The following is a 13,148-nucleotide window of genomic DNA, read 5'->3' as shown; positions in this document are numbered from 1 at the left end:
AAACTGATTTTATTATTTCATTTTACCGCGAAATCTCTTAAGAACTACGCCCTGTTACATCACATGCAATATTACCCTATCATGGTGATGAGAGATATGTGTTTCAGGTGATTTCAATGGCTGTATCCTGGCTTCTGGAACATCAGACGCCGGAGGGCGCTTTTTACGAGGTGACCTGGTCACCGGACCGCAACGCCAACGCCACCATTGCCGTGCCTGCTAGCTCTGGCCTGTTCCGTGGCGCCGCACACTTGGGTGTGGAGGTACTAAGACTGTTCTGTAATGATTTTTTATTGTTATAGTGACCATCTTGACCTTGAGCCTGCTATGGTGCTCGGGCAATCAGCTCGTTCCCTGCAGAGAGAGATCAAACTCCTCGCTAGCCAAATGTGGGCAGCGTAAGACCATATAATAATTATATACGGTATTTCTTCTAGGTGAACGACTCTATAATACTCCAGCGCAACGTCACGCTCACGGCGCAGGTGGTCATCACTCTGGAGAGCGTGAAGAACCTCAAGGACATTGGTCTCAGAGAGGTATATCTACATGTAATTTATATTAAAATCAATTTCTATCGTCCTTCGTCACGCGAAGGCTTGAGAAACACTTTACTGATTTTTCTCATTTTTTGTAAGTATTCGGATGCGTTGATGAAAAATGTAAACTAGGCTGAAACATAAAAAAATTCTGAAAATTAAAATTTAAACTTTATTTTCGTCCTGTATGCAATGGATGTGCTAAATGTAAACGATGATTCTATATATAAGTAAGTTATATTATAAAATATATTTTTTTTTCTGAATAAAATTTAAACCTGTTAGGTTGGTGTATTTTGAATTGGTAGCCCAGTGGTAGAGGACTGAAACTTGCGATTGTCGCGAGGTCGATTCCCGGGTTATTCTTATATAATTCACACTTTGTGCATTAATCATGAAAGATTGCCACAGCTCACAAACATGTTTCCAGAGGATGGGCAGCAGCGTCTTCTGTATACAATAATGTTTCGCTGCGAACGCCAACCTGCGAAGCGTTAGGATTTTTTTTTCCTCCCCCTATTTTAATGGGAACAGGGTTTTTGTATTTCTTAAAAAAAATTTCACTAGAATTTTTATTTTCGTTCTCGTCTTCCACAGTACACAATATCTTTTTTTCTCCTATCATTCTACAATTCCATCTTCCTTTCTCAATCATTCCATTCCTCAAATCCTCAAACACTCCAGTTATCCATTTCTAAAGCTTTAGGATTATGGTATATCCTTCTATAGATATCTTTAAAAGATGCCTATGTCTTGCAGATAGCATATACGGGCTGTAATGATGAAGGGGGTTCACTGAGATAGTTCTCAACTATGACCACCAAAAAACTCTCATGGCATTGAGGGAGTTTAAATTATTGATGATGATCCATATGGTAGTTTAAAAAAAATCGGAGGCATGTGACTAGTGTTTATCATAAAAACCATACACCGCCTACAAAAAAATATAATTATATCATAATATATTAGATTGCTTAGTCTGTCTCGACAGTGAAAAGAAAAATGTTTTCCAGGGTTTAAGCGCACGAGTGGCGCAAGCGCAGCGCAACGGTATCACGTGGTTGGAGAAGAACTTGAAACTGTTAGAGGAGTATGGAGATCCTTACTCGCTGGCGCTGGTCGCGTATGCGCTAACCGTTAGCAAGGCGCCCAGCTCCGAGCACGCGTACCGGCTGCTGAAGAGAAGGCAACGTTCGGAAGGTAAACTAAAGTACGATGTGTAATGAATAAGCGCAGGAACCTTCACTGACAATGTGGACAAACTTTAGATGCTCCGAAGATGTAGACTAAGTGTCGCGAGTACATGCTAAGAGAGTGAAAAAAAGTTAAATGAAAAAATTATTGTATTAATATTCCTGATAGGGGAATGAGACATTAGCTTAATGAGATAAAGAATGTCTATGCTCGAAATTTCTCTATGAGATCAAATCAGTAAAGAAGAGTTCTATAAATGAATGGAGGTAACAGTCAACCCTGCAGATTGTCAAGATGTACTACTATGAGGCGAGCTATATATAGCATAAAAATGAAGGCCATTAAAGATAAAGATAAAATTAATTTATTCAACATTGGAACTTTTTACAGAACTCATATTGATTGACAACTTATTATATATTTTTTAATCTATTTTATTTTTGCCTCTGCTTCGAAAGGTGTTATAGTTGTAAAGAAGAAGCTGGAAGAAACTCCACAGCACATCTTTTAATAAAGTTCAATACACTTTATCACATATAGCCTAAATGAAATCAAATCAAGCGACATCATTGCCAAGGATTCTTGTCACTTTAAATAATTGTCTATTGAATAATAAGCTTTTTCCGCCAATTTGTAATATGCGTTTTGAATTTTGTAAATGGTGGTCCAATATTGTTTAGTTGAATTTAAAAAAATCTGTTTCCGTTTATTACAAATGAATTAGAAGACTTTTTGCAATGGAAACTTTAGTACAGTTAGTTTTTCATGGTTCCTTGTAAATACACTAAACTTGTTTAATTATTGTAGACATACAACATATTGTAATAAATATATTATTAGGCCACTAAAGAATATTAACCTTTTTAAACCGCTCTATCATTGAGGTTTTTTACTATTTACTAGATCATTTATGGTATATATTTCTTTATTCATTTGGACTAATAGATACAATAAGATAAAGGCGTGTATGTTATCAAACCACTGTAAAATAAATGGTTACAAGCGAGATGTAGCACTAATGCTGAGACTTTTGCAGGCGGGCTGGTGTACTGGGGCAAAGAGCCTGTCCCCCAACCGCCGTTTAAAATGGAGAACCAGAAGCCTTTCCTGCTGCCGCGGCTGCCTTACAAGTATGACTCCAACAACATCGCGACAACTGCATATGCGCTGCTAGCCTGCATGGACCATCAGGACAACAACGAGCCCATCGTCATGTGGCTCAATGCGCAGCGTCTCAAAGACGGTGGCTGGGCTTCCACTCAGGTTAAAACTCTTTCTAAAATCAATATAACTGTACCATATTCGTCGCACAGAACAAATATAGCTCTTTCGAAACCCAACCGCACTGGTTATTTTTCATTAAATTTTAGTCACTAGACATTAATCCTGTGGAATTCTTCTGGTTTAGTAAGTCTTGAAGGTAATAACACAAAGTTCCAAGAAGAATGTGTGTATTCATATTCATTCAAGCTTAGCCCATATTTATATCGATTTAAAACAATTTTCATTGAATAAAGATCGTCAGCCAATTAAAGTATAGAAGTATTGTATAGCGCTCTCTTTCGCACAATGTAAATAAAGAATTATATTTCTGTGGAATTCCCCTCTTCGAAGCGCCGCTGATGATGACATAATGTTGCTTCTTAAACTCATTTGCACTGTAGGCGTATATATACGACTAATTTTTCTGATTTTCACCATATAAATACAGTGTATATCTACGCGGCTGCATTCGATATTGAAAGCAAAAATAGAAGTGTAATACATCCCCTAACAGTATAAACTCCCATAGATGTACACTGATAGTAATGATTTGTCATAATGCGATTTTTTTTGATAAATTAATTTACTTGTAATGTAAGAGAAGAAAAGCAAGTAAACAAATTGCCAGTGTGAAAATTAATGTTATTTTTTATACAATTTTACACAAAAAAAAATTAGCCGTTGGTGGCCAATTTTCATGTTACCATATTTATAATTTTTAAACGTTACAGGACACGTACATCTCTTTGCGAGCGCTGATCGAGTACACGAACAGGAAAAGGCTTCGAGACGTCAGCGCCCTGAGCGTGTCGGTGGACGCCGTCGCTCTGCACGGAAACACGCGCACGCTCACGCTGCGGAACGAGAACCTTGCGCTCATGCACACTATAGAGGTACGCACGCACACATACACACACACACACACATATTCATTCATTCACTCTCACACACACACACACATAATCACACTAGCCTAGGAATTAATTAGCCCTTTCCACTCCAATGTCGAGTGTCTCTCGACACTGATTTTGTTCCACAAGCTCCACTGTCGAGTGGTACTCGACATGTTGTAATACTTCTTTTTGAGGAAAATTTTAAAACAGGAAAGATTTTTGTTACTAAAATGTTTGAATCACGAATGAATGAAACATATTCTATAATCGCAAGATACTACAATTCAATTAAATTTTATCGATGTTACATAACAGCCTTGGAGTGGAAAGGGTTAGTAGTAGTGTAGAACCAAGGTCACTAACATAGCTTGAAGAATTGTTCGTCTGATGTGACAGTAGATGGGGTAGATTGCACGTGCAACGGATGTTGAGGCTGAAAGTTTCACGACTGTAATGTTAAAAACTGGACATTGTTATGGCGTTGTGAAAAATAAACAAGACATCAAAGATTTATAAAAAAAATTATAACAATTGTTTGCGCGCGTAGAACAGAACGTGCTATGGAAGGGCGCGGGGCGGCCAGTCAGCCGCCATTTATCCCAAATAAGAGGACACCTCAATATCCTCTATAATTAAAACGTGAATTTAATTGAAAAATTGTGATAAATGTACAGATAACAATCTGTCAATCAATAACAACTCCTTATAATGTCTTATACTCTTGAAGAAAGAGTATGAACACCCAATACAGTGATTAGTGTAATTCAATTTAACTTAAAGTAGTGTAAGTATTAAGTCAGGGAATGAGGAACTGTAAATACTGTCACATGCAGAAATGTATGCAAAAAAAATGAAATTTATGCTGATGTCCGTGGAATATAGGTTATAAAAAAAGTTCTGGAGTAGGGATCATGAGGAAGTATACAGCGTGAGTAGACGCTCCACCAGGTGGATCGACCACATAGTCAAGGTCCAGGGAAGTAAGTAGCTGAAAGCTGGCAGCACAAGACATTGATTCAAGCCTTCGCTTGTAGTGGATGCCTATCGACTGATATAGTTATGATTTATATTGTGTATGGCACGGTTACATACAATAACATATTTTTTATTTCTTTGTAAATGACAAAAATAGACCTGTTCTGCAGTATTAAATATATGGAGTGATGGGTTTCAGATCCCGGAGGCGTGGGGCACGGTGAAGGTGACTGCTCGAGGTGCGGGGTACGCGCTGCTGCAGATGTCGGTGCAGTACAACGTGGACGTGGCGCGCTTCCAGACGCCGCCCGCCGTGCCCGCCTTCTCGCTGCGGACGCAGGCGCACTTCTACGGACGCAATCAGTCGCACGTCGACTACCGCAGCTGCGCTAGGTTGGCAACATCACTACACGAACATTCCAATGCTGCCAATATACTCAGACCATATAAGAACCGATTTAACCTTCTAACTGCCAAGCTGTTTTGGCCATGACTTCCCCAGGTGCCAAATGAAAATATCAAGTGTAGGCTTTCCTTATGTGAAAATTTGGGATCTTTACATTCTATGAATGAATATAACACATTATGTATATCATTATGTACTGAGACCGCCGGCGACCTTCATGGCACTTAAAGGCAACAGAGTAATCGGTGTGCCATGAGGTCGCCGGCGGGTCACGTTTTTGTAACACAGAAAACACGATAGGTTTTCAAAGCCAGCTTTGAAATATGAATAAATTGTGAATTCAATACAAAGAAAGGTTTCTATATACATATTCTAATGTAAATTTTATATAAAAAGTGAGGCCGCCCGCGGTCTCATTGGCACCCATAGTAACCGCTTCTAAAACATGCTGCAAATCGTATACCATCCCGTGATCCAGTTGCTAGGTGCCTAATGAAGCTAATAATTACCGGAGGGCCGGAAAAAAATAATATTCCTTAGATGTACAGATGAAAAATTGTGAGGTAGCCGGCGGCCCTCACGGCACCTATTGTAGGGTATCGTGAGGTAGCCGGCGGTCCTCGTGGCACTTAAAAGGTAAAATAATTGTAGAAAGACTTCACAAGTAGCTATGAATATAGATTTCACAACACAATGAAAAGTTTTTAAGGACCGCATAAATTAATATAAATATATATTATACTCAAACTTACTGTTATAAACTATACACTTAAAAACTATGAGTAGTTATAAAAAATTGATTTCATAATTAAAAGTATTTTTAAACATAAAACAAAATTCTCACGGATAAAATAACACAAAACATCATGAAATAACTACAAATTGACAAAATTTATAGACATCATCATCATTGATAGTCTGATAATAAGCTAGCTTTTATATCCTAAATTGGTTGAAAATCACTTCTTTCTCTTGACAATACTTTGTGATCACTTTTTAGCAATTTCAATGTATCGAATTTACTTTTAGTATAAGCCGATGTCCTTTTAAGTGATTAACACGTATTATTACAGCTGGACCCTGACGGAGGAGTCACCGAGGTCGGGCATGGCGGTGCTGGAGGTGGGCATCCCCACCGGCTACATGATACAGCAGCAGCGGCTGGACGCGTACGTGCTCTCGCGTCGTGTGACCACGCTGCAGCGCGCCAAGTACCAGCCTGACAAGCTGCTCTTCTACTTCGACTATGTAAGTATATGTTTGATGTTATGTCAGTCCACAGACTCCCATTGCAGGACATAGGCCACCACCAAAGATCTTGCACTGCTCGCATCCGGCAACTTCCTGCGACAAATATTAAATTTAATTCAGTTGCAGATTAGATATAAAAAAGAATTTGTTAAGAATTCACAAAGGGCCATTGTTTATAGGCGTAATAGCTTTAAAATAGTGAAAGTATCGCATGTATTAATGTATGGTATACCCTATTCAATAAATAATTGTTTTTAAAAATTATTAAATAACATAATAATGTCATAGTAAAAAAAATATATTTTGTATATGCGGGCTTTGCATTGTGAGAAGTCATTAACCTGTTCAATAGGAAAAATAAATTAATGTAACATATTTCAGAGTGATCGCTTTATACAGGCTCTCTAGGGATTTCCCTAAGCAGCCCTTTCCCTCCATAACACATATAACCAACCATCCATGTATATATACACAAAGGCTATTTATAAATTGTTGATGTCAATATACAGATATTGATCCCCATCACCGCAAATACCAATTGCAGAGACAGTCTTTGGATGATGATAATGATTTTGGACAATTTCACAAATGGTACATATGTATGTATGGTACATCTTACATGAGATAAGAATATTACTTTTGAATAAAATAAAATGAATTAAGTTTGAAAACAAATATAGTTATTATAAACAGTTATATGATTTTCTTTCAGACATTTGATAATAATTTAAGCAGCCCAGTTTTTTTAACTACTGTCAACTTTATTATGCGGTGTTAAATTAATTGTAACTCTTCATTTTCATTTTATGAGATTTTATAAAATGATGGAAAGTTGTGGAATGAAGTTTAGATCTTGTATTAGCTTAAGGTTATTATCCCTCGTTAAACACTATGATAATGTCATTTGTAATGGATTTAGACTTTTGAACTGGCAGAAATACAGACGGAACCGGAAGACAACTGTTAAAAATTTTATACAATAGAGTGCAATTCAAATGCTTTTTTTAAATTGTCTCACAATCCCCCTACTTTTGTCTTTTTATATAAAGGAAAAAAAGTTCCTGGAAAATTAGAGTTTGTATATAAATAAAAAGAGGATGTGCAAGAATAGACTAACCAAATGTCATCACCCGCAGTTGGATCAGGAGCAAACTTGCATCAACTTCACTGTGGAGCGCTGGTATCCCGTGGCCAACATGTCTAGATACCTGCCTATAAGAGTATACGACTTCTACGCACCTGGTGAGAACTTTGTATTTTACTAAGTCTGTAGTTGTTACGTACACTCTGGTCTAGTATAAGTTAGATAAATAATTACAAACATCTACAAATTGCAGACATATTAAGGGGAGTGGAAAGTAATGTCGCTGTCTCAAGTTAAATTCACACGACTACATATTTAATAAGTTTTTATTTCTAATTAACAACCTTTTTGCCATCATACAAATTTTCAATGCCAGAGTCGTAAATATCAATCGGTTTTTCTATAAAATATGTTGACAGAAACGAAATTACTTTTGGGTCCCCCTAATACTTATGTAGGAACTACAATACATCGTCGTCAGCGGTGTATGGAACACTAGAATTTAATACCAGAGCTCTCGTTTTATATTTACGTGCGAAAGAGACAGCGTTCGTCAACATTATCCCGCCTTGTGATTGGCTAACATATTTCTGTTACTTTATTGGCTAAGTATTCTTTTCATACTTTTAAGGATTCATATAATAAATATATAAAAAGCATAATCAATATACACATTTCCACTTTGGACTTCATGTTGTCACCATCTAAGATTTACCCAATGGTTTATAATAGAAAGAAGTTCATTTATTCTTCATGATTGGTGAATTTTTTTTTTGTGATTTTGCAATAAAGAATATGTCCGTGTGCATGCAGACTACTTCTAACTGGTCTTTTTGGAAACCTATGATAGATACATCATCCAGCTGTGGACACCCTACAGCTGAAATGTTGATGATGAAATTATTTTCAAATAGTCCTTGCTTTTATTTTGTTTTTTAAAATTAGATACTGCTATACAACATTTATTATCATTGATTAAAAAGTGATCAGCTATTTAGTATATTTTGAACATTTACAAACCGACATCAGGTTTGACAAACAAAAATTGTCTCTGTGGTTTTATTTGGCATTTGAGACACTGGATGTTAGTACAAGGTATATAACCGTTCCTAACACTTTCATGGCTATAATAAACAGGCAGCCTATTATATAATTATAATTATTTAGTTTCAATGATTGAATGGAAAAGAAAGAAAAAAAAGATAACAACATGTTTGTTATTTCAGAACGATTCAACGAGACCATCTTCGACGCCTTGCCGACATATCTACTGAATATATGCGAGGTATGCGGGTCATCTCAATGCCCGTACTGCGCCATATATAACGCAGGCGCGCGAACCGTCCCCACAGCGATCCTGCTCGCACTCGCAGCGCTCATCGCTCACCACGCCTACCGCGCTCTCGCTCACACATAGCGACACTAACTTTATATAGTAAGTTTTACAAAGACTTTCCAAGGTAGTTCCAATCTATATAAGAGAACAAACATATCGTGTTCAATACTGCATAGCAGCTCGATGGCACGTAAACGGTGTCAGTTAAATGCAAACTGTTGGTTTAAAAAAGTTAAATATGTGTAAACTGGCTATACCCCGCTTTGCGTGGTACGCACTGTCGTTTGTGTGAGATTTTATAAAATCCATTCTTGATCATTTTTAAATTTGTTAAAAATATTCTGGCCAAGTATCAAGATCTATAGTTAAAACATGTATTTTTTGATGAACCCCTTGTAACTCGACACTCGACGAAGAGTATGTGTTCTTACCAAATTTCAAGTCTTTGACCCTCACGGTTCCAGAAATATTGTAATGAGTCACTATATTGGAGGAAATTTCTCTCTCTCTCTCTCTATATATATATATATATATATATATATGTGATTCAAGAACATTTGATTGATTCATATATATATATATATATATATATATGTATATATCTCCCCACCAATTTCATTTTACTTCTCAGTCAGTCTTTTACTTTGAGGATTCTGACACCTACTGTCTGATGCATCTTTTCTATGAGTCGCCGCTTATTCTCCCAGTGGCTTCGCAAAGAAATTTAGCAATAACTATATCCACCATTTAAGGCCTCAGTCTTAGGACTTGAAAGGTTTTTTTTTTCTTGATTATTCATTTTCACATGTCAACCACTTAAAATTTAGCGCTTGTTAAAGGCATGTATGTTAGAGCCGTCGATAGTATATGTAGCATATATTGCCAGAATCTCATTTCAAACGCATTTATTCAATTGAACTTAACAGTTTTGATTGTCCAGATATATAACTAATATTGGTATAAAAACATGAACATTACAATACTAAAAAAAGAAAAAAAACTGTTTGACATTTTACCTTGGACTTATATTGATTGTGACGTTCGATGCCAGTGTAATGTGTTCAAGTGTATATTACATATCTGTTATTATCTAAATTGTACAAAACACTTGAGTGTCACTTGTCCTTTATTTATATATAATGTTTGTAAATGTGTCAATTGCGCTACTCAATAATTGACATTATTTTATATATTGCTGATAACAAATTCATTTAGATGAAAAAGATAGTATTTTTTTAAAAATACATGGATATTACGATATTTTTCCAGCTTTCACATATACATACCTGTAGTCAAACTAACATCTGCTATACAAAAAAAATTTATTTACTTTTTCAAATTCACATTGATCACAAGTGAAATGCTAGAATGGCTAAATTTTGGTAGAATAGTAACAATTGAACTTCCCTTTGATGGCATTTTTTATTCCAAACTCACCCTTATTTGACTGGACTGTCTCTGCTGCCCATATGGCATTTGCAGATTTAGTAGGTTTCAGGAGTCATGGCACAGAGTCTAGCTTAAAACCTCTTATAAGCAATAAAGTTAGAAGGTCGCTACAATACTACTTGACGCTTCATGGGGTTAAATTAAGGGAGCCCGGAGGGGATCTAGGCAAGGGGTGACACACGTCGATGATAATATATTAGTGTTCCGAAACAATGGCGCACGAGAAGGCTGAAAAATAAAACCCTGATCTGCGAAGAATCCATAACAAATTCAGATGGGTTTTTTTTTCTATGTTCACTTTAACAATATAATCAATTTAGTAAGTTATTTAAGTCCATGGACTCAGATGAAGCTGTAAGTCTTCAGGCTAACAGCACATACATCAACAGAGAATAAGTAAGTTATTTATTTCCATCTTTATTCTCACTTAAAAAATTACTGTAATAGAATTTTTAAGGAGTGTTTTTTTTAAATAAATTTATTACATGATAATTCCAAGATATTAGACAAGACTAGAGAAAAACTTTCCACAGTTGTCCGCAAGTGTAAAACAATTTTTGAATCCTAGAAGCAAGTATAACAAGTTTCTCTTTATTTCAAGTTCTAATCTTATTTATGTAATTATTTTTGTTATATTATTTCATATACTTATGTATATATAAACCAGAATATCTTATATGTCTACTATATGTCGTCATAATTTTTTAACGAAGCCTCTCTAATAGCGTCTTTAGCTTTTCATAGATAGATATATGAACTTCCTTTTGCTGTAGTAAAAAATTCATACAAATAAATCAAAGTAAAATATAAAAAGTTAATCTAAAAGTTTATATAGCAGATCTTAGTTTGACATTACATACTATATTTAGTTACATACAATATATAAAAAGAAAACATATCGTAATGAGATATCAATTTTTACAATTTTGACATTTTTATTTTATTTATAAACTTTACATTTATGTAAGTAATTTTAACGAAATATGTATTAAGACAACTTATTGTTAACTGTCGGCTTAAATTAAATCAATAATTCTTGAAATAACATTGGAGGTGTGCATTTATATATTAACGGTAAATAATTCATTAATACAATTCAATCTCTTTAGATAATATAATACGGAATATAATACGGAATTATAAAATAAAAAAAGAAATGTTAAAAATCTATATATTGATATATTTTATGATTTCAGAGATTGGACAATTAGATGCATATTTACGCAGTTATATTTTCTATAAGAAATTATGGAACTGTCTTGTTTCGTCTCAAAGGGCTAGTGGTTCACTTCGCGTCAGAGTTAACTCTAGTTTTGACAATCCAACTCCTCAAGAAATCTCAGCAGATGCTAAGAGTCCTCTAGGTGAACTGTAGATAGAATGTTACCTTTGAGCAGCAGTCTCCTCTTCCAAGTATGTCCTGCACAGAGGGTAGTCCGTAACACCAAAAGTAACTAGATGTCGGTTAAGACCATGATCAGTTAAGATCTCTGCCATCAGACGCTGTGCTCAAGACATATGGATGTGGCTTTAATGAGTTATTCACAGATAAATTAATAAAATGTTCTTTTCGGCGTCTGAACTTTTTCGATGCTGTAGGGGTATCCATATTAAGCCAACTCATAAACTTCATGTAAATAAGCATCCATATATCTGATCTCTGGTTAACAGACACGCTAAGTATTCATAAGAAAATAAGTGTTTCGAACGAATCCTCACTATTTACAAGTACCCTTCATAAAACCCACTAGTTTTCTATAGTACCCAGTGATAAATATTGCACATCGACCTTTGAAAAGAGACAATCGGCTTATTTTGGCTTCGTAGAGCACTATCTCTATCCCACACTACCTATGTGACGTTTTGTCAGTCGTATTTTGTGCGACAGAGATAAAAAAATTAGTCAATTGTCTCTTTCCAAAGGTCTATGTGCAATATTTATCGCCAGGTACTGTATATGAAATAGTAAATTGCTATTTGTGAATTAGTATTCAAGCCTTCATCTACCTTAATGTGTGTTTTTAAGGTTTATTATCTGTGTCAATGTTGCCTGTTCAACATTTAAAATAAAATTCCCACCCGTATAGACAACAAAGGTTGAAATTATGTATATAGGATGGTTAATCACAAAATACAATGTAGATTTTTTTTATTGTATACAATTTAATTTTATTAATTTTTGCTTATTTTTAACACTTCTCTATAATTTCGATTTTTGTATCTGAGTACATTGTTTATTTTTACAATGGCCGATACATGTTTATAAAAGACAATTATCATAAGGTTTTATAGTTTAAGAATGATATGTGTCCACCACCATTCCTTTTTACGTTAACATAGATAAGAAAGTATTCCCATAGATTATATATAACATCTATTTAGAGCACATTTGTACAGACAGTACAAATGTATTATCTATGATTCTAAAATCAAAATGTACAATATTTCTCAATGGAGTATGTTCCATAAACAATTCAGTTTTTTTTTTTGTTTCTTTGGTGCTCACGCATTTCAGTTTTACATTAGACAATTATGTAACATATCTAAAATGAACTAGGATTTCTGCAGGACTTCATAGCATAGAATGCTTGCCTGAATTAAAGAGATATGAATTGGCAAAGCAAATTTGTAATATAAATAATTTTAAGTGTGTTATAGTAAATGACAGTATCTAAGAGTTAATTCACATTCTCTGTACGTTTTTTAACAGAGAAGATATTTAAATGCATTACATTGATATATTTCACTCACGCATTTC

General features: G+C 35.1%; 1 protein-coding gene across 1 annotated transcript in view; it reads left to right on the top strand.

Moving 5' to 3' along the window:
* Positions 1 to 9,444, top strand: part of Mcr (macroglobulin complement-related) — a 47,538-nt gene extending 38,094 nt beyond the window's left edge. The window contains exons 24-32 of the mRNA XM_068763950.1: positions 108 to 263; positions 438 to 539; positions 1,553 to 1,739; positions 2,770 to 2,996; positions 3,728 to 3,889; positions 5,064 to 5,257; positions 6,344 to 6,518; positions 7,658 to 7,763; positions 8,832 to 9,444. Coding sequence (XP_068620051.1) covers positions 108 to 263; positions 438 to 539; positions 1,553 to 1,739; positions 2,770 to 2,996; positions 3,728 to 3,889; positions 5,064 to 5,257; positions 6,344 to 6,518; positions 7,658 to 7,763; positions 8,832 to 9,022 — 1,500 coding nt within the window. The 3' untranslated portion in view covers positions 9,023 to 9,444. The remainder of the gene's footprint in view (positions 1 to 107; positions 264 to 437; positions 540 to 1,552; positions 1,740 to 2,769; positions 2,997 to 3,727; positions 3,890 to 5,063; positions 5,258 to 6,343; positions 6,519 to 7,657; positions 7,764 to 8,831) is intronic.
* The last annotated feature ends 3,704 nt before the right edge of the window (positions 9,445 to 13,148 follow it).

The sequence above is a fragment of the Battus philenor genome, unplaced genomic scaffold (genome assembly GCF_028537555.1).
Source record: "Battus philenor isolate CCGP_79_NKW_IND1 unplaced genomic scaffold, ilBatPhil1.0.hap1 SCAF_19, whole genome shotgun sequence".
Classification (NCBI taxonomy): Eukaryota; Metazoa; Arthropoda; class Insecta; order Lepidoptera; family Papilionidae; genus Battus; species Battus philenor.
This window is presented reverse-complemented; position numbering and strand designations above follow the sequence as displayed.